Genomic DNA, 21,305 nt, shown 5'->3' on the forward strand with positions numbered 1-21,305 from the left:
TGTACATGCTCAATACCTCCTACTAGTCATCGTGGTAGTAATGTTCCTGAGCAGAATAATTCAGCTCAGAAAAAAGACATGTCTCCTGGGTATAAGCAAGTAAAGCAAAGAATATTTGCCTTGGCATGCTCTTTTACTTAGTCTGCCGACACCTGGTATGTATGTACAGGGTGCAGATAAAGCCAAGGAAAGTACAGGTCAATTTACTGCTCGTGCCAAAGAGGCATCGTGTCATCCTGCATTTAGTGACTGTTGACATAAATGGCACTGCTCAGATGACTATTAAGTAGTAGCTAACGCACAACATGCTCCTGGTTAAAACTTTTACATTAAATATTATACAGTGTATCTAAAAGCATTATGCTTTACATATGAAAGAATGGAACAATGAAGTGGTGATTTAGGGGGGAGTCACAAAACTGGTCGGTTCCATTTAACTGTAGTGGCGTCAGTTAATCGAAAATTCCAAAAGCAAACACCAAAATTTTTTATTTAGGGTATTTTGACTCATTTTTGGTTAATCGTTTATGTAGCTCTGAAAGCCTTTCAAACCAAAAAGAGGCGTCCCATCTCAAAATGTGGGGATCAGTAGATATCCAAGAATCCTCCAGCTGAAATGATCAGGTATCACCAGTTAAAGCAATGGGCAGCCACACTTCTCTCCTAAAGTTTTCACTGAAAGAAAGTGTAGTATTACGCGTACAGGTAGCCCATTAAGATCTTTAGGCAACCAAGTATTACATGGTTGTGCTGAGTCCACCAGAGAAAGAGTTGGTTGTTTTCATCTGCAGATAAAAGATTATTAGTGATGGGCGAGTAGCATTGCTGCTCGGGTCTCCCCAAGCATGCTCGGGTGATCTCCGAGTATTTTGGTGTGCTCGGAGATTTACTTTTCGTCATCTCAGCTGCATGATTTGCGACTTGTAGACAGGCTGAATACATGTGGGAATTCCCTAACAAATAGGTATTCCACACATGTATTCAAGCTGTCTAGCAGTCGCAAATCATGCAGCTGAGGTGATGAAAACTAAATCTCTCGAGCATGGCAAAATACTCGGAGACCACCCGAGCATGCTCGGGGAGACCTGAGCAACAAGTATACTCGCTCATCACTAAAGATTATGTATAAGCAGAGGATTTCTGCTAATGTGCAAAAAAATGCATATGAACACCCCATAATGAGAGAAATTGGAAAAAATCCACCAATCGAAAGGAAGCCATTTTTACCAAAATTTGCATCATACATTATTGGTTGGCTTGATATGAGACTACACAAAAGACTTAAAATCACGTATATAGGAAAATATAAGAGATTCAAACACAATATTTTCACCTAATTGGGTTATCCCTTTGGCAGGTATTTTAAGATTCTAAATATATCCCAGTAATGCTGATTGCATTGTATTCTTATCCTTAAGGCATATGCAATGGTACCCAGGAAAGTGCAGAATAATTTCATTTTCATGCATGACATGAACATAGGTAGCTATGGTTGAGCAATTAAATGAATTCACAATAACATTTTGCTAAAATAGCACAGGCAGACATACAAGGAAAACATAACACTGTATGGTAAAGTCCATTTGCTTTGTGTTGGCCTCAGTTGATGCATGCATTAACTTATGCACTACAGGGATTAAGGTATTGAAATATTTACATCATTGTACATGTGCTCTCCAATTGGACAGTGAATAGCTTTTAATGTTATAAAAAGTATTTTAAGCTTCACCAATCTAACAAGATGTAATAAGTACCACTATTGAAATGCAATGGTAGATTTACATGTTCATATGTCGGCATGATGTGTATCTGCCAAAGTGCATTTCCATAGAAGCTTTCTATCATCTTCGCAATATATCTTCTGTAATGCTTATACATTGTAAAAGACTAAACTGAGATCTGAACAATCAGATCCACTGTCTCAGTTTTCATGTAATATCAGCCTATGGCACTCAGTAAATTGAATAAACTGATAAAATGTGCATTGGTGCTGTACACAAACCATATAATTTCTTAAATGAAAAATAGTTACGCTTTATAAGGCCTGTGTCACATATCCATTTCAGTGGCAAATTTTCATTTCCTTTTAAAGATAAAGGTATGATACCCAATAAACCAAATTAAATAAGCAGAAAGCAGTTGGGAAGAAAATTCGAGAATACGAGTCAATTTTTGCAACACGAATATGTATTCTTCCATGTTTCCAGGCACCAGTTCGGCAATCCTCAAAACAGCAGAAGAAACTGGCACAATCTTTTCCATCAAGACACTCGTAACCATATTCTTCATCTCTCTCTTGCATATGTGTGGCATTATTCATCTGAATCGTTGCCGATCTTGGACGAATATCGATAGTTGGAGCCTAATGTCACATGATCAAGTAAAGAAAATGTATTAGGGATTGGAATATAGATGGAAAGAACATGTCTACATTTAAGATGAAATATCACATTTTATCAGCGATCAAGATAAGCTAGAAATTTTATTCCCATTTCAGAAGTAACTTCAAAGTGGTCAAAAATACCAAGATAAGGGAAGTCAACATATATTAGACACCAATTCTCAAAATTTCTTTCTTTCAACAGGATACGTGTGAAAAGAAGTTGCAAAGTAACCATGAAAAAAACATTGGAATAATTATGGAATTAGACAAATATGAGTATTGGCAAAAATATTTTTTCCCTATCAGTGACTCAGGAGTTACGTGTGACTCACATAATGTCCCCGTGTGACTCCCCAGCTGTAGTAGCACCATAACCTTACATAGCCTGAGCAATAGTGTCAAAATCATATCTGAACTCAAAGCCTTATCCCTAGGTCTTGTCTTTAAACTCTTTGCCACCTTGGGATTTCCATTTTTGTTTTTTCGGTTTTTGCTCCCCTTCTTCCCAGAACCATAACTTTTTTATTTTTCTGTCAATATGGCCATGTGAGGACTTTTTTTTTGTTGGACAAGTTGTACTTTTGAACGTTTTACCATATAGTGTACTGGAAAATGAAAAAGAAATTCAAAGTGTGGTAAAATAAAAAAAGTTCACTGAATGCTAAACTGACCTGCCATTATGATTCTCCAGGTCATTACGAAATCAAAGATAAAGACATTTTTCTGGATCTGGGGCTGGGTGAGGGCTCATTTTCTGCATGCTGAGCTGATGTTTTTATCTATACCATTTTGGGGTAGACATAATCTTTTGAACACCTTCTATTGCATTTTATGGCTTTGTTATGGCAACCAAAAAGCCTAATTCTGTTGTTTTGATTTTTTTTTTCAGATTCATTATTTTTATATTTTGAATGTTTTGTTTATGAGTGTAGCAATACCAACTAAGTGTGTTTTTGATTTTTTTATTGTTTTATTTTGAATGGTGCAAAACGGGGGTGATTTGAACTTTTATATTTTTGTATATTTTTAAAAAAACTTTTCACTTGCTTCAATAGTCCCCATAGGTGACTTGAAGCTGTGATCTTTTCATCCCCTGTGCAACATATAGCAGGGCTTATGCAAGTTTTTGGGAGGTCTCCACCCCTCTCTTGTGGGCTATGCACATATAAAGCCGTCTTACACAGCGTGTCCACATCAGACATTACCTTTCTGAATCCTGCTCATATAGGTACTGTTCACATGGTCAGGTTTTAAATACATTGGTTAGGACTACTCTGATATGGGTTACCTTGACGTTTGGTAGAGCAGCTTAGTATACATTTTTTGCAAAAAACGTATCAACTAAATACCCTGTTTTGTTATCCTCTTTTTACTAGCACTTGCTGTTTATTGTTAGATATTTTTTTACAGCAGAGTATTTTTTCACGTTTGTTGTACTGTGTTTCTCTGTGTTTCAGTCCCTTGGTGGTGTGAACACTGTCCTACCGACTTGTTCTCTATGTGCATGGCCCATGTGTTTGTATTCAATTGGTTTCTTGCTTTTGCAAGTTTTTGGGAGGTCTCCACCCCTCTCTTGTGGGCCATGCACATATAAAGCCGTCTTACACAGTGTGTCCACATCAGACATTACATTTCTGAATCCTGCTCATATAGGTACTGTTCACATGGTCAGGTTTTAAATACATTGGTTACGACTGCTCTGATGAGTATACTTTGACGTTTGGTTGAGCAGCTTAGTATACATTTTTTGCAAAAAACGTATCAACTAAATACCCTTTATTGTTATCATCTTTTTACTAGCACTTGCTGTTTATTGTTAGATATTTTTTTACAGCAGAGTATTTTTTCACGTTTGTTGTACTGTGTTTTTCTGTGTTTCAGTCTCTTGGTGCTGTGAACACAGTCCTACCGACTTGTTCTCCTCGTACATGGCCCATGCGTTTGTATTCAGTCCTGCTATGTGTAGCAGAAATGATCATCTACTATGAACGCCGGCCACGGGACGGCACTCATAACATGTAATGACAACCTCGGAGGTCTCCGGCAGAGCTCCGGTTGTCATGCTAATCCATCGGCGCCTCAAAATCATGTGACATTGGCGCTGATAGGTGGGGTTTATGATACACTTCCGGGGCACATATATTAAATGACTCTGTCAAATATTCACACATGGAGTCTTTTCTTTTACCCAAAAGTAGGATTTGTTGAGTAACTGCACTGATGGTAAAGGAAGAATAAATCGCTGATGCAGAAGAAAAATGGAAGATTTCTTCAGGATGTTCACATCTACACTTTCATCAGGATGAAATATTATGCAGTAATATTACACATTGTAGCTTAATTACATTAAACGATGACAAAAGGTTGTGATATCACAAAGTGGGTGTATTCTATTAAAAGATCATGATGTAAATGCAGGTAGAATAGCAAGAATATAATAAGAGCCACTACAATCATCTGTCAAACAATATTTTATAGAAACCATTGTCAAAATGGCATAATGATGGTAGAATGACAATGTGTCTATGGAAAAAGATGAGTGAACGCACTGCTTCAGAAAGCTGAAAGTACCTAACAATGAAGAATGAATGAATTAAAAGTGCGTAGGTCAAGAAGAGTATGGATACCGTCATTTAATTCTCAGCGTGGTAAGTGTATGATACAATGATGAAAGGAATATAAGCTATTTATTCTTCACGCCTATGTATTCTGTTTTCTAAGGCTGTGTGTCCACCCTTCTGTGCTTTGTGCGTGTAACATAACTGCATTATGCAGTAAACATTACTGAATTACTGCATCCAGAATAAAGCTCCAATTATCCTTGTACATCAACAACTAGAGAAGATGTGTGAATCTGAACATAATGCTTCAGGGTTTGTACCTGACCGTTTCTGGTGCTAAACGCAGAACAGGGACTTATCCAGTTGTAATGTTTGGAGTTTCAAGGGAAGTTTCCTGCAGAGAGGCGCAGAGAGATATTTTTTTCCCAGATCCAAAGTTCAGGTCTCCATTTTTTTTAAATGGGGTTGCGGTTCAAGTTCCGATACAGTTCTAGCACCCAAACCGAACCTGGGGCTAAAGTTCAGAACACAAACTTCCACGGGTCCGCTCAGCCCTATCAGCAACTTGATTTTATTTTACCAGCAGTGTAGCCACTAAGTGAGTCCCATCATCTAGGTGAAATAAACATGACTTCACCTGTCTCCGCATTTTGGAGAGTGTCTAAGTACAAAAGATCAAGGACATTAGACCAAGATATTTTGTTCTATTTATTCTATGTTGTTTGACTTCATTAAGAAAAGGGTATGTAGGCCATGGAGGGTTTTGGGATCGCGGACTGCATTCTGGAATCTCCTAAAGTAGAAGTTCAGATCTGACTTTAGCTAGAAAGTAGAGACTTTTAGCCACTTGTTCTCAACACTTGTGTTAATAAGTGTTGTTTAGTAAAAAGGATATAGGTATTCTTTAAAGAAATATAGAACTGCCTAATAATCTTAATAGCGGATTAGGGATATGGCATCCTCTTCAGTTTTATGTAAAATTGTGTGTTTTTGTAAATTAAACAATAAAACGAGCTTGTGGGCGATACTGCAAAGGTAGTACAAAATTATATGTGTAGAGTGAATGAGTAATTTATGTGCAGAATTTGTGTGGCAATACAAAACATTGTTTTTGAGTGGTATTTTTTACATTTCTCTTGAGCATTTCAACGGTGATTTTCCCATGATTTTACTTTCAGTATCGTGTTATTCTTTTTGGAAGCATTGTTGTCTTTTGAATTGGAAACTTATTTCCTTTTTTTGTTTTTAAACAATTCATGAGGAATTAATTCTTGCACTGGTGAATTTAAAGTCCAAACTTTTACAATAGCTATGTTTAGTTTTGTAAAAGTTATCTGTAAAAATATCACTGCAAGATGAAGCATTTTTAAATAGCTGGAAAATAATATTTAATGTACTTAAAATTTCATATATCAATATACTGTATGTGTTAGGCTAGTTTCATACTAGCGTTTATTCCATGCAGCGCCCCGCCCCTGCCGGCTCCCTGCCCGCCCCATCCGGTCATCGCCGCCTACTATCGCACATGGACGCTTGTGATCTGCGCACCCTATCTTTAGCATAGGGTGCGCAGATCGTGAGCCGGCCGTGCACTAGTAGGATTTTGGCGTGAGCTGCGCATTTTTGAAGGTGCGCCGAGCGCCCCGAAATGCAACATTCTGCGTTCAGCGCACACGGGCGCACCTTCAAAAGTGCGCAGCGCTCGCCAAAATCCTACTAGAGCACGGCCAGTGCACGATCTGCGCACCCTATACTAAAGATAGGGTGCGCAGATTGCAAGCGTCCATGTGCGATAGTAGGCGGCGATGACCGGATGGGGCGGGGCTTAGCGGTGCTGTGCGCTGCGTGTAATAAACGCTAGTGTGAAACTAGCCTTAGCCACTGGGATTCTCCCACTGCACGGGATAGATCCCCAGCATTGCATGGTGCTGTGGTCTCCCATTCGGGTCCGGCCGTTGCTGCTCAGCACAGACATCAGTCCCAGTATCTTGCTCAGGCTTGTGGTATACGCTTGGTTATAGCTGGCTCTCCAGCCAAGTCTATTGTAACCAGTGATAGACTCTAGAGTGCAAGGCTGCACCTGTATAAGTCCAGAGATCATCTTACTGAGCATGCCCGTGATGTGACGTCGTCCTATTGGTGGTCGGACGTCAGATGCTCTGGTGATGTGGTAGCTCCGGATTAGCCTGTGGGTGATGTCACGGCCGGCTTGGCGTGAGTGTTTAGGGTGGAGCTTTGTATTTATAAGGCTCTCAGCGGCGTACGCTGGCGCGCTGGTATCATTTAGGTTTGGTGGTTGTGAGTAGATACTCTATCACTCTGCACATATGTGTGTTTGTCTACCTTCTTAGTCTGAGCATCTTGTGCTTTATTCCGCTTGGCTTAGCATCTGTCTCGTTCATGTGTGCGGTTATCACAGTTCAGTTTCAGAGCAAGCCTAACCTATGTGCTGTACTTCTCTGTGAAGTCAACAGAGTTTGGTACCTATCATCATTTGAGTTATTTCTCTTGACTTAGCATCTGTTTCGTTCATGTGCGCGGTTAGCACAGTTCAGTTACTGAGCAAGCTCAACCTTTATGCTTTCTTGTGCAGTTTCTCTCTGTGTAGTAACTGAGATGGGTACTCAGTGTTCCGATCACACTGTGTGGAATTAACACAGTGTGTTTAATATAACGCTCGCTGTTTTGTTTCTGTCATTGTTCACAATAGCAGCAGGTTACATCTCTGCATGGTAGACCCAGGGTTGTGATTGCACTTTATTTTTTATTTTTATTTAGTGCAATCCACTAACCCTAACAATATGACTGTTTACCAAATGCATATACGGTATCAGCCATCTGAATAGTGTTCGGCTTTCACTGGTACCATTGTCTAATTATTTCTTTACCAAATTGTAACTAAAAACATTTAGAAAATACCAGTCAAATCTATGAGAGTTTTTTCATTATAAACGTAACAAAATAACACTGCAATGTTGATCATCATCACTTTTTCATGAACTCTTATAAAAGAAAAAAATTCTGTCCTTCTCCTGACCTAACATCCAGCTGCCTGGCTAGAATTGTTGCCTACTATGCTGTCCACAACAGCAGATCCAAAATAATGGACACCATTGTACTAAGAGGACTGGCATTGTACTGCATGCCCATCATCAATGTCCATTGTACTAAGAGGACTGGGATTGTACTGCATGCCCATCATCAATGTTGGAACAGAAAGCACCTCCATGTGATAGTGTGATGTAACATGGAAGAGATGAAGATTGCATCAAAAGAGTCAAATTACAACCTGGATGGGTAATAATTCCCATCATATGCCGCTAGATGATACGTGAATTTCCGGGGGCTGATTTGGGCTGGCAAAGCAGTGGGTGAAGTTTGGGGGGCAATAACACATCTCAGGATATGAGCAAGTAACAATGGGACCTTGGAGAAGCCCTAGTGATAAATATCCTTACAAGAACAGTGAAGTCACTAGAACTTAACAGAAGTTCTAACTTGTGCAATTATCATCCATGGGTTATTATGGCAATTGTTAAACATAGGGTTTTTTTTTTTTACTTACAGGGAACCTGTCAGGTCTGCCATGCCTTCCAACCCAGTAGCATTCACACATGTATGACTAAACTGCCTCCCTAACCAGCCCTGTATAGCATAATACAATTAAATAACTGTTTGGTTTTTTTTTTAAAAAGCATTTATAACTTCAGCTTTTCCTATGCTAATGAGGGATTTGACTAGGGACGTTAGTTGCTCCAGACTAGTTAGCACCCTTTCCATGTAATCACGCCCCTGTGGGAGTGATAAAATAATTTGCACAAGACAGCTTCAATGCCAGCTCATGGAAATCTGCGCTTGCACATTCTCTGCTCATTCCGGCAGCATCACTGCGTCTCTTAAGCCAGGTGAACGCTTCCTGACATTAGAGATGCGCACTGCACATGTTGGGAAGTTCAAAAAATGGCTTCCGGTCATGTGCAGTGCGCCTCTGAAGCTGGGAAGCATACAGCTGGCTTCAGAGACGCAGTAACGCTGCCGAAATGAGCGTTATGCATGCGCAGATTTGCAAGAGATTGCGATGACGCCACTCATACAAATTATGCTATCACGCTTACAGGGGTGTGATAACATGGAAAGAGGGCTGACCAGTCACATGAAACTTGCGCCCCATGGATAAGTCAAAGCCCTCATTAGCATAGGAATTATACAGGGCTGTATGGGAGGGAGTTTTATCTCACACAGGTGAATGCTGCTGGGTTGGAGGCCATGGGGGACATGACAGGTTCCCTTTAATACCAATATTACCACACAATATTACACTTTTTTGTGCTTTGCTGAAATATACCAAACAGACAGAATCCTAAAATGACAATTTTTTTGCTTCTGTATGGTAATGGAAGTCTGTGTGTGCATGTCAGGAGTTTTTACGGGGTGCAGGACAAACGTAGTCAAAATGAGAGGAGAACATAGCCAATAATATTACGGGTATGTGCACACATTGCGGATTGCTGTGCGGAATTTTCCGTGTGGAATCTGCATCTTTTGGCAGAATTCACAAGTCAAAATCCGCACATTTTTTATGCGGATTTCCTGCGGATTTTGTGTGGATTTGGCATGCATTTTTACACCTGCAGATTCCTATAATGGAATGGGTGTAAAACCGCTGCGGACTCCGCACAAAGAATTGACATGCTGCAGAAAAAAAAACGTTGCGTTTCCGGGCGGATTTTTCCACAGTATGAGCACAGCGGGTTTTTTTTCCCATAGACTAGCATTGTACTGTAAATCACTTGTGGATCCGCAGCAAATCTGCAACGTGTGCACATACCCTTACATTTTACATTCATATATTACATTAAATAATCATTTTACGTTAAGAAATGTATGGGGAGAACATTGTGTTTGAGAACAAAATACACTATTCTGACAAAAACAATAAGATTTCAATTGTAATTATAATTAAATGAAAAGTGTTTAAAAAAAAGTGCAGCTAAAAGACAATGTGGTAGATTATACATCAGACCAATTGGTTCAGCATTTTCTTAACATACAGTTTTAATAAAAATAACAAAAGCAATTCAAACACAAACTCTTCTCATATAAAGCCATCATATATTACTGAATACAACCAGATTGTTTCAAAAAGAATCACCAGTGCAGCTCTACTCTAATAGTGGCAAAGTATGGGCGAATGCATTTTTCCCGCATTTTAGTTCATTTAAATAATAGAATATGATGAATAATCATGAATCCACTGTTTTTTGATGTATATGAATAACATCAGAACTCTGATTTCAAGAATTCGCCCATACGGATTATGAAGACTAAAAATGAATGTAATGACCAAGGTGCTCTGCAGATCCAGTCATAACACCTATCATCTGCAATTCTGCCCTACGGGGAGCATCACCATTCTGATTTTTCAGCTGTGGCTTACCACATAGTCACTTTTGTCTTATGAGTTTTTGGAGACTAATTTTTGCTATAGTTTCTTGCTCTTGTAAAATAAAATATTAATTTCAGCTCACAAAAGACCCTTATACAGGACGAAGGATTGAATACACGTCCTTTGCCGTGTTAGATGTTTTCTGAATATCCCTCTTCATAATATTTTTAGTAACATTTCAGCTACTGTTGACTAAATGGAGAGGTCACTAATGTACATTCCATTCTCCATTGACATCTAAGATTGATGTATAACTATGTAGATATATTGACAATGACACTGCTGAAAAATCGATGACGCTGCCCTAAATGAGTGAAAAGTTATTAACATTAAGTAAAACATTTAAGGAAGAGGATAAGCTCTAAAAAATATACTAGGAAATGTTCTAAAAAGTTATTTTATAATAGCATTACTGCCTTTAGCCATGAAAACATCATCACAAAAATTAGCTGGTCTGCCGTAAACGATCGCTGTGTAGACAAATAGGGAATTACAGGCAGGGCTGCAATCAGATATTGCTGGGACCCTACTGCCCATTGATACAGAAATGTAGGCCTCAAAAAATTGTTTGAAAGGCAATGAGTTGTCAACCGGGTCTAAAAGGGTGCTTAACAGCATACTAAGCTCTATGCATCATAGACCTGCACCCCAATAAGTCTCTCTAACAAATTATCAATAATTTATCAATAAAGGCGAGCCTAACTTATTTTGCAGCCGGGTATGTACTTGGTACATAGAGACAGTAGAAGTCAAAATATTTAACAAAAATTTATAAAATTCTTTGTTGTCGAAAATATATGCAATTGAGTTAAAAAAAGCAAAAACTGCCCCTATAGGTCTCCATATACTTACAGCACTGTACAGGATGAACATAAGAGATGTAGAAAAAAAATCCCTATTTTTTTTCACATCTCGCCTCAATTCACCTAAGGAATTTTAGACCTCAGGAAACACGTAGTAGGTTTGGTTGGTCTTTTCTAAGATGACTAGGCTGGGACCACAAAGCTGCTCCACGTGTGCTGCCCCGAGGTTGGCCTTAGGTACATGCCACTGCTAACAAATTTACTGAATAACTGCATTTTATAATCAGGTCTTTTCCTTGGCTAAAGGAAGTTTTGCTGAAAATGAATCAATGGAATCAAAATACATGTTATGTGATTCCCTAATATATTCCATATAGAGCTTCAGGCAAGAATTTGCAAATGATAGACGTAAGGTTTTACAGGTTTGCATCATTCCTATGGTGGCAGATTTCTGTGGTGCAACAAGGATGAGATGATAAGTTGTCTGCGTGTCATACAAACAGATGATTACTATCAAGATCAAATACTTTTTCTAACAAGAGTGACGTTCCGGTAATGCTGCTGAATCAACTTTCAACAACTAAAATATATACAGTATTTTAGCAACAGAAAAATCCCGTCTGGGTCTTGTAAGAAGCAAATAGCTTGCTAGAACAATCACAATTTTGGCTCAGTTCAATTCAGCAGACACATGCAGTGAATGTCCATTCCAAAAGCAATATACCTTGAAGGAAAACATCCAGAGAAGCTTTTGTTGTATAGATAAGAAAAGAAAATCAGACTTTAGGAGAAACCAACATAAAAATCATAACGAAAGAAAAAAAAGAGGAAACAGTTGTTTTGGTAAAGAAATATGGGCCGTAATGTTTTTAAGGTGCTATTAACAATACAATACGCTCGAGAACACTTAAAACAAGGTTTTCTAAGAATACACATTGAGGACTGATGCTTAAGTTTGACTATAATTAGGAATCTGAACCCCAGGATCCCATTTGATGTTACTAACTTATCCATCTTCAGTGGCACATTGTTTGTGCACCTGTACCTAGTACTGCAAATCATGTCAGTATGGGCCGTGTATGTGTGATCAATGGTGTTCTGTATTCCAGAACCCCTAATGGTCACACATCACCATCAATGTATATTCCCAAGAATAAATTTTGACTACTTTCTCCTTTCATATTAAATACAGCACTTATCACACACTCATCATTTTTTTTTTAACAATGGCCACTACTGGCTACTGGAGTCTTCCAACTCAGTTCACCGTTTATATTTGGCTTCTGTCGAAGCTGAAAACAGTCGATCTGTAGGGGTGATGGGGATAGAACTTCTACCAGTTAGATTTTGATGACCTATGTCTTGGATATTATAGTGCAAACCTCAGCACTGAAAAGACAGGCATAAAAATTCTTGTTGAAAAAGTTATTTATTCTGATCCAGCACCAAAGAAAAAGTATGTTTTTCCGATTTTTCGACCTAAAAGTGGTCTTTCTCAAGGACATCTGTGTAGGTACTTACCAGGTTACATGACTACAGATGAACCCTACCTCCCCAGCAAATACCTATGCAGATGTTCATGAGAAAGACCACTTAGAATCATAGAATCGTAGAGTTGGAAGGGACCTCCTGGGCCATCTGGTCCAACCCCCTGCTCAAAAGCAGGATTCGCTAAATCATCCCAGTCAGATATCTGTCCAGCCTCTGTTTGAAGACTTCCATTGAAGGAGAACTCACCACTTCTTGTGGCAGCTTGTTCCACTCATTGATCACTCTAACTGTCAAAAAGTTTTTTCTAATATCTAATCTGTGTCTCCTCCCATTCAGTTTCATCCCATTGCTTCTAGTCTTTCCTTGTGCAAATGAGAATAAAGTTGATCCTTCTACAATGTGACAGCCCTTTAGATATTTGTAGACAGCTATTAAGTCTCCTCTCAGTCTTCTCTTTTGCAAACTAAACAATCCCAAATCCTGCAACCTTTCCTCATAAGACAGGGTTTGCAGACCGGTCACCATTCTGGTTGCTCTTTTCTGAACTTGCTCCAGTTTGTTGATGTCTTTTTTAAAATGTGGTGCCCAAAACTGGACACAATATTCCAGATGAGGTCTGACCAAAGAGGAGTAGAGGGAAATAATGACTTCACGTGATCTAGACTGTATGCTTCCGTTAATACATCCTAGAATTGCATTTGCCTTTTTTGCTGCTGCATCACACTGTTGACTCATTTTCAATTTGTGATCTATTAGTATACTCAAGTCTTTTTCCCATGTGCTGTTGCTTAGCCCTATTCCTCCCATACTGTATATGCTTTTTTCATTTTTATTGCCCAGATGTAGTACTTTGCATTTTTCCTTGTTAAAAACCATTCTGTTAGTTGCTGCCCACTGCTCCAGTTTAATTATATCTTTTTGAATCCTCTCTCTCTCTTCTCTAGAATTAGCTATCCCTCCTAGCTCTTACAACTGGATGTGCTGCCATTTACGACCACTCTTTGGGTCCGATCACTAAGCCAGTTATGAATCCACCTAACAGTTGCCTTGTCCATTCCATACTTAGTCATTTTTTCAATAAGGATTGTATGAGATTCTTTGTCAAATGCTTTGCTGAAGTCAAGATATACTATATCTACAGCATTTCCTTGATCCACCCAATCAGTGATTCCGTCATAGAAGGAAATTCTTGGACAAACATCTGGCTTTTCTTTGGTGCCAGATCAAAATAAACCACTTTTGCAGCAAGTATTTCTCCACTTGTGACAGGAGAAGAAAAACTGTCACTAAACAAGCTCACATACAGGAGCATAAGATTCAGCTTTCAGACAGATTGCTTCGTGTAACGAAGACTCACAGATGAGCTCATTCAGAAATGCAGGAAAGAAGATGTGGAGTTAGGTCTGTGAAAAAACATCTTTATATGTTGCATAAAAAAGATATAGAAGCAAGGGGGACTATGTGGACAATGGCAGTTTCGTGCACACACTATGCTTCAACCGTTGAAGCGCAGTGTGTACGCAAAACAGCCATTGTACACATAGTCACTCATGTTTCCCAACTTCCATATCTTTATCATGCAACAAATAAAGAAGTTTTTTTCACCTTCTAAATCCACAAAGTGCCACCCTTCATCTTCTTTCCTGTATTTCTACCCTTGTCTATTCGGTGCTGAGGTTTTCACTGCATTATTACAGGACTATTTTCCTTTCCTCAAGCATGACCTCTTCTACAAGCTGTATCCCGGCTTTTCCCTACATGTTCTATTTCTTGGATAGGTCATCAATGTCGTAAGGCAAGACTATCTCTTTAATGCTCTATTCACAAATTAAGATTTGTGAGCCATAAAACATAGCAAAGTTGTGGAATGATACATTTACTGAGTTATAACAAGTCAATTCAATCTTGTAAAATGTAATACTCATCCATCAAGAATTCACATTACTCAACCCAAGAAGCTGCGGCAACATGAAAGAAAAAAAAGTGATGCCTCCTAGTGGAGAGATAGAGAGCTAGAGATGACCATTTGTACAGCCACTAAAATGAACTGCCGAAGAGATGCAGAGTATGGATACTTAAAGTGTAACACCAGACAACATAGCCAGCAAGTAGGAGACGGTATGCAGGGTTCCCAAACAACCTAAGTATGGATCTGTTCTAAATTAAACTATTCAGGTGAATGGGCTATGGCAGTAAGCCAAGAATGAAAGCCTAAGCATGAGTCTGTTCTTAATTACACTACTCATGTGAATGGGCTAATGTATTAAGCCGAGAATAAAAGCCTAAGTATGGCTGTGTTCTAAATTAAGCTACTAATGTGAATAGGCTAGGACAGTAAGATGACAGCAAAAGCATAAGCATGGCTGTGTTCTACAATAAACTACTCATATGAATGAGCTGGGTGTCATGTCGGACACTGTTCACACCAGGGTGTCCGGCAGACAGCGGTAATACCCTATTCCACTACAGTATGCTCAGGGACTTTGTTGGGTATTCTGTTCCAGTCGGGATAGGGTTAACCAGGTTGTCATGCTGGCTGAGGGCTTGGCCACGCCCTTGGTCTTTAAATAGTCCTTCCTGACTATGGGCGTCACCGACTATAGCTTTTGATAGTGCTAGCAATACCGGTCAGCAGTGGTGGTTTTGGAGCGTCTGATATCTGGTGCAATATATGTCTCAGTTGTTCTTTCTCCTATCTGTTATATATATATTTGGTTGCCCTTGCACATTATTGTATTCCCTTGTGTATAAACGGTGTGGTGTTTCTTTTACCCCTGTCCATACGTATTTGTGGGGTCTGGTGTCTGGTCCCCTCACTGGGTGGAGGGTGGTGGGTTCAGCTTAGGGCTGGACAGGAGACAGGGACAGGGTGGAGGCCCAGGCAGGCACACCTTCAGTGTAAACCCTGGGTTGAGGGACAGACAGGGTTTTCCCTAGTCTGAGGGACACCGCAGGGTCCCCGGGGTTTTAGCCTAAAGTAACCTAGGCATACCATGACATTATAGTCGGCCCAAATACTAAAGTAAAAAAAAAAAAAAAAAAGAGAAAAAAAAAAAAAAAATAGATAGGGAATATAGGGGTTACTTACTATGGATCCTATACTTTCCCTAACCAAGCAGCTGGAGGCTCTATCCATACAGGTCACTGAACTTAGGGGGGCGGTCCAGCAACAAGGCCTGTCAGCTCCTGCAGTACCTGCTGAGGCTGCAGCCAGGGCAGCTGAACCCAAGTTTCCCCTTCCTGAACGATTTGCTGGTGATCGTGGTAAGTTCACGGTTTTTCGTGAATCATGCAAATTGTATTTCCGTATGCGTTCACATTCCTCAGGTAATGAGGCTCAACGCGTGGGCTTGGTGATTTCTTTGCTGAGTGGTGATCCACAGGCTTGGGCCTTTTCACTCCCTTCTGACTCAACGGCATTTGAGTCTGTAGATTTTTTTTTCTCTGCTCTGGGTTTGATCTATGACGATCCGGATAGATTAAACTTAGCAGAGTCTAAGATACGCTCACTACTACAGGGTGAGCGACCAGCTGAGGATTACTGCACGGAATTCCGGCGCTGGGCGGTGGACATGCAGTGGAATGACCCTGCGCTTAGAAGTCAATTTTTGCATGGGGCTTCTGGAAGGGTTAAACAGACTCTCCTAATGTACGAGACTCCCGCCTCTCTGGAGGCTGCGATGGCACTTGTAGTACGCATAGACCGCCGTCTCCGTCAGGGGGCGCTGGTTTCGTTACCTCCGGGAGGTGGGGGAGTTGCAGGTGAGGTTGCCTCGGGTGAATCCGTGGAACCCATGCAGATCGCTGGTATAGCACATTCACCGAGTAACAAGCCTAAACGTCCTTGGCACAGAAGGCAGGGGGTTTGGTTTTTTTGTGGCAAAGGAGGACATTTTATTAACGCTTGCCCCCTGGTACCTAAGAAGGGCGCGCCGGCGGAAAACTGATAGGCTCAGAGGGTTTGGAGGAGTCTAGTCTGAGCCTTTGTGTATCCTCCGTCATGGTTTCCCAGTGTATGCTCCCTGCTAGGGTAGCACTTGGGGGGCAAATGCTCTCTATTACAGTGTTTGTTGTTAGTGGCTCAGCTGCCAATCTCATTGATGAGAAGTTCGCGCATACAGCGGGATTTCCGGTGGAGAAATTGCCGAACCCCATCCGGGTGGTTACCATCAATGCTTCCCCGTTGTCTCAAGGGGAGATCACAGAGTGTGTGTTGGATATACAACTCCACATTGGAGTATTACACTCAGAGCGGGTAACTTGTAAGGTGCTTTGTAACTTACCCGCTCAGATGGTTCTGGGCTTTCCATGGTTGTCAATGCATAATCCTATTATTGATTGGAAGACCCAGGACATAATTCAGTGGAGCAGGGAGTGTCAGGAGAGGTGCCTGGCTACATGTATTTCCGCTTTGACTCCCAGTATCCCGGAGCCGTTGCTGGACTATGCGGATGTATTTTCTGAAAAAGGTTGTTCAGAACTACCACCGCATCGCCCCTATGACTGTGCTATTATTTTGAAACCAGGGGCCAAGTTACCTAAAGCTAGAATGTTTAATATCTCAGGTCCTGAGAGGCTAGCTCTCAAGGAGTACATTGCAGATAGTCTGAGCAAGGGGCATATTAGACCTTCCTCTTCTCCTCTGGCTGCTGGCTTCTTCTTTGTTAAAAAGAAGGATGGCGGTTTACGCCCGTGTCTGGATTTCAGAGAACTCAACCAGATTACGGTTCGTGATCCTTACCCTATGCCACTTATACCCGATTTGTTCAACCAAGTGGTTGGTGCCAAGTGGTTCTCCAAACTGGACCTCAGGGGGGCGTACAATCTTATAAGAGTCCGTCAGGGGGATGAGTGGAAGACGGCATTCAATACCCCTGAGGGTCACTTTGAGAGTTTGGTAATGCCGTTTGGGTTGACTATGTCACCGGCGGTCTTTCAACATTTCATAAATGATGTCTTTTCTCATTTGTTGGGGAGATTTGTTATAATTTATCTAGGCGACATCCTCATTTTCTCTCGCGACCATGATACACATATAGAGCATGTTAGACAGGTCCTGCAGTTGCTCAGAGAGAACAGGCTCTATGTCAAGCTTGAAAAATGTGTGTTTGTCGTACAGGAGCTACCGTTCTTGGGTTATATAATCTCCGCCTCAGGGTTTAAGATGGACACCGCAAAGGTGCAGGCGGTACTACATTGGGATCGGCCTGATAATCTTAAGGCGCTTCAGCGATTTCTTGGCTTCTCCAATTACTATAGGAAATTTATTAAGAATTTCTCTATGATTGCCAAACCACTTACTGACATGACTAAGAAGGGTACCGACTTTTCTGACTGGTCTGAGCCTGCGGTACAGGCGTTTGAATTCCTCAAGAATAGTTTTGCCTCAGCGCCCATTCTGGTGCAGCCCGATGTCTCCTTACCGTTTGTCGTGGAGGTGGATGTGTCGGAGGTTGGAGTAGGGGCTGTACTGTCTCAGGGCCCATCTTGGGCCAAGTTGCATCCGTGTGCCTACTTCTCCAAGAAGCTGTCGCCTGCGGAGCGTAATTATGATATTGACAACAGGGAATTGTTGGCCATCAAATTGGCATTTGAGGAGTGGCGACATTTCTTGGAGGGGGCTGTTCATCAGATTACTGTGATAACCGACCATAAGGATTTGCTTTATTTAAAATCTGCTAAGCGCCTGTCCTCCAGACAGGCTCGCTGGGCATTATTCTTCACCCGGTTCAACTTCATTGTTACCTATCGACCTGGTTCGAAGAATATTAAGGCAGACGCTTTATCCAGGTGTTTTCCTGGTGGAGAGTTATGTGAAGAGCCGGTGCCTATTCTCCAAAAGGGTGTGGTGGTATCTGCCATCACGACAGAAATTGAGGCAGAGATTGCGGAGGCTCAGGAGGAGGTACCTCCGGGGTTGACTGCGAATAAATCTTTTGTGCCACTACATCTACGCTCAAGAGTGTTAGGCGAACATCACGACACAGTACTGGCAGGTCATCCAGGGGTTAAGAGCACTCTGGAACTGGTATCGCGTCGTTTTTGGTGGCCTAAAATCCGGCAGGATGTGGCCTCATATGTGTCTGCCTGTACCACGTGCGCACGGACCAAGACTCCTCGTTCCCGTCCCGCTGGTAGGTTGCAGCCTCTCGGGGTGCCCAGTAAGCCGTGGACTGAGATTTCCATGGATTTTATTACAGACTTGCCCGCCTCAGCGGGGAACTCGGTCATTTTGGTAATTGTTGATAGGTTCTCCAAAATGTCACATTTCGTTGCTTTACCATCTTTGCCCAATGCTAAGACTCTTGCTCAGATATTTATTCGCGAGGTGGTCAGACTTCATGGTGTCCCGTCTGACATTGTGTCTGATCGAGGTACGCAGTTTGTGGCAAAGTTTTGGAGAGCTTTTTGTTCTCGCCTTGGGATCAAATTATCTCATTCATCGGCTTTCCACCCTCAGTTGAATGGGCAGACTGAGCGGATGAACCAAAACCTGGAGCAATACTTGCGCTGCTTTGTTTCCGACAATCAGGAAGAGTGGTCAGCGTTTCTTCCTCTGGCAGAATTCGCAATAAACAACCATTGCCAGGAATCGTCTGGGGAATCTCCTTTTTTTTGTGTGTATGGTCAACATCCTCAATTTTGTACCTTGCGTCAGGGGTGCTCAGTTGGCATCCCTGAGGAGGACCAGTTGGGAGCTCAATTGTCATCTGTTTGGAGGAGAGTCAAGCAGCGCTTGTTGAAGGTGGGTTCCAGGTACAAACGGGTGGCTGACTGCAGACGTGTGCCAGGTCCGGACCTGTGTGTGGGTGATTGGGTGTGGTTATCTACAAGGAACATCAAGCTCAAGATACCGTCACTTAAGTTGGGTCCCAGGTTCATTGGCCCATTTAGGATCTCCGCAGTGATCAACCCCGTGGCATTTCGTTTGGAGTTGCCGGCTGTGTAAAAGATTCATAATGTGTTTCACAAAGCATTGCTAAAAAAGGTCGTGGGTTTGGTGTATGGTTCTCCCGGGCCACCACCTCCCGTCTTGGTGGATGGCGCGTTGGAATTTGAGGTGTCCAAAGTGGTGCACTCTAGGGTTGTGCGTCGCACTCTACAGTACCTGGTCCACTAGCGTGGCTATGGTCCTGAGGAGAGGACATGGGTGCCGGCCTCAGACATTCATGCTGATCGACTGGTTACTATGTTCCATCGTCGCCATCCGGACAAGCCAGGTCCTCGACATGGTGAGGTTCCGGAGGTCCCTCGTGGAAGGCGGGGTACTGTCATGTCGGACACTGTTCACACCAGGGTGTCCGGCAGACAGCGGTAATACCCTATTCCACTACAGTATGCTCAGGGACTTTGTTGGGTATTCTGTTCCAGTCGGGATAGGGTTAACCAGGTTGTCATGCTGGCTGAGGGCTTGGCCACGCCCTTGGTCTTTAAATAGTCCTTCCTGACTATGGGCGTTGCCGACTATAGCTTTTGCCTAGTGCTAGCAATACCGGTCAGCAGTGGTGGTTTTGGAGCGTCTGATATCTGGTGCAGTATATGTCTCAGTTGTTCTTTCTCCTATCTGTTATATATATATATTTGGTTGCCCTTGCACATTATTGTATTCCCTTGTGTATAAACGGTGTGGTGTCTCTTTTACCCCTGTCCATACGTATTTGTGGGGTCTGGTGTCTGGTCCCCTCACTGGGTGGAGGGTGGTGGGTTCAGCTTAGGGCTGGACAGGAGACAGGACAGGGTGGAGGCCCAGGCAGGCACACCTTCAGTGTAAACCCTGGGTTGAGGGACAGACAGGGTTTTCCCTAGTCTGAGGGACACCGCAGGGTCCCCGGGGTTTTAGCCTAAAGTAACCTAGGCATACCATGACACTGGGGCAGCGAGCCGAGAAAGAAAGTCTAAGCATGGCTCTTTTCTAAAGTAAACTACTCTGGTGAATGTGCTGGGGCAGTAAACTGAGAATAAAAGCCTAAGTATGGCTGAGTTCTAAACTAAACTTCAAGGTCAATGGTAATAACACTATTTTGTTTAACAGTTTTACTAAATTACGTCTAAGCTTTCATGGGACTGTCTTTGCATTGAAATGTGGATTTCTAAAGTGTGGTGATAATGGAGATGTGGGCCAAAATATGTAATTCATAGAGGTTCTGAGGTCAGTCTTGGACTCAACATTCCCCACAAATGGAGATTTAAATATTGTGAGGCAATGTATATGTGTAATTCTATTACACTGTACTAAGGACAACCACAAAATGTAAAGAAATTATTTGTAATAAGTAAATCAAATGCAGCCACATAATTGAAGTGATAGAATATGTTGGACTACTTGATCAATTTTCTTGGGAATTTGCCTAAATAAAACAACAATATAACAGGTTAATTACGCATTGCAATTTTCTTCCAGCTTGGTCACGACTATTTCATTAAGAAATGTTGTGGACATACCTTTTTTTCATTAGTCAGCTCAAACTATTTATTACCTTGGAGTACTTACAAGTTGAGTGCTGTGAGCATAGACTCATTCATGAGCAATTTTTTTGACTCCTGATTCCTAAATTTTCCATTTTTTAAAGAAATACTGTACAACAATCCCTCAAAATAATTTAGGTATTATATTAAAGAGA

General features: G+C 41.5%; 1 protein-coding gene across 2 annotated transcripts in view; it reads right to left on the reverse strand.

Moving 5' to 3' along the window:
* Positions 1-1,208: 1,208 nt before the first annotated feature.
* GABRG2 (gamma-aminobutyric acid type A receptor subunit gamma2) overlaps positions 1,209-21,305 on the reverse strand; it is a 273,840-nt gene continuing 253,743 nt past the window's right edge. The window contains exons 9-10 of one of the 2 annotated variants that reach the window (XM_073581006.1): positions 11,918-11,941; positions 1,209-2,362 (exon numbers count right to left, since the gene is read on the reverse strand). In XM_073581006.1, the coding sequence (XP_073437107.1) occupies positions 2,087-2,362; positions 11,918-11,941 (300 nt within the window). In that variant the 3' untranslated portion in view covers positions 1,209-2,086. The remainder of the gene's footprint in view (positions 2,363-11,917; positions 11,942-21,305) is intronic. The other variant, XM_073581007.1, reaches the window with a different exon arrangement.

The sequence above is a fragment of the Dendrobates tinctorius genome, unplaced genomic scaffold (assembly GCF_039654945.1).
Source record: "Dendrobates tinctorius isolate UK_male_01 unplaced genomic scaffold, ASM3965494v1 ptg000067l, whole genome shotgun sequence".
Taxonomy (NCBI): Eukaryota; Metazoa; Chordata; class Amphibia; order Anura; family Dendrobatidae; genus Dendrobates; species Dendrobates tinctorius.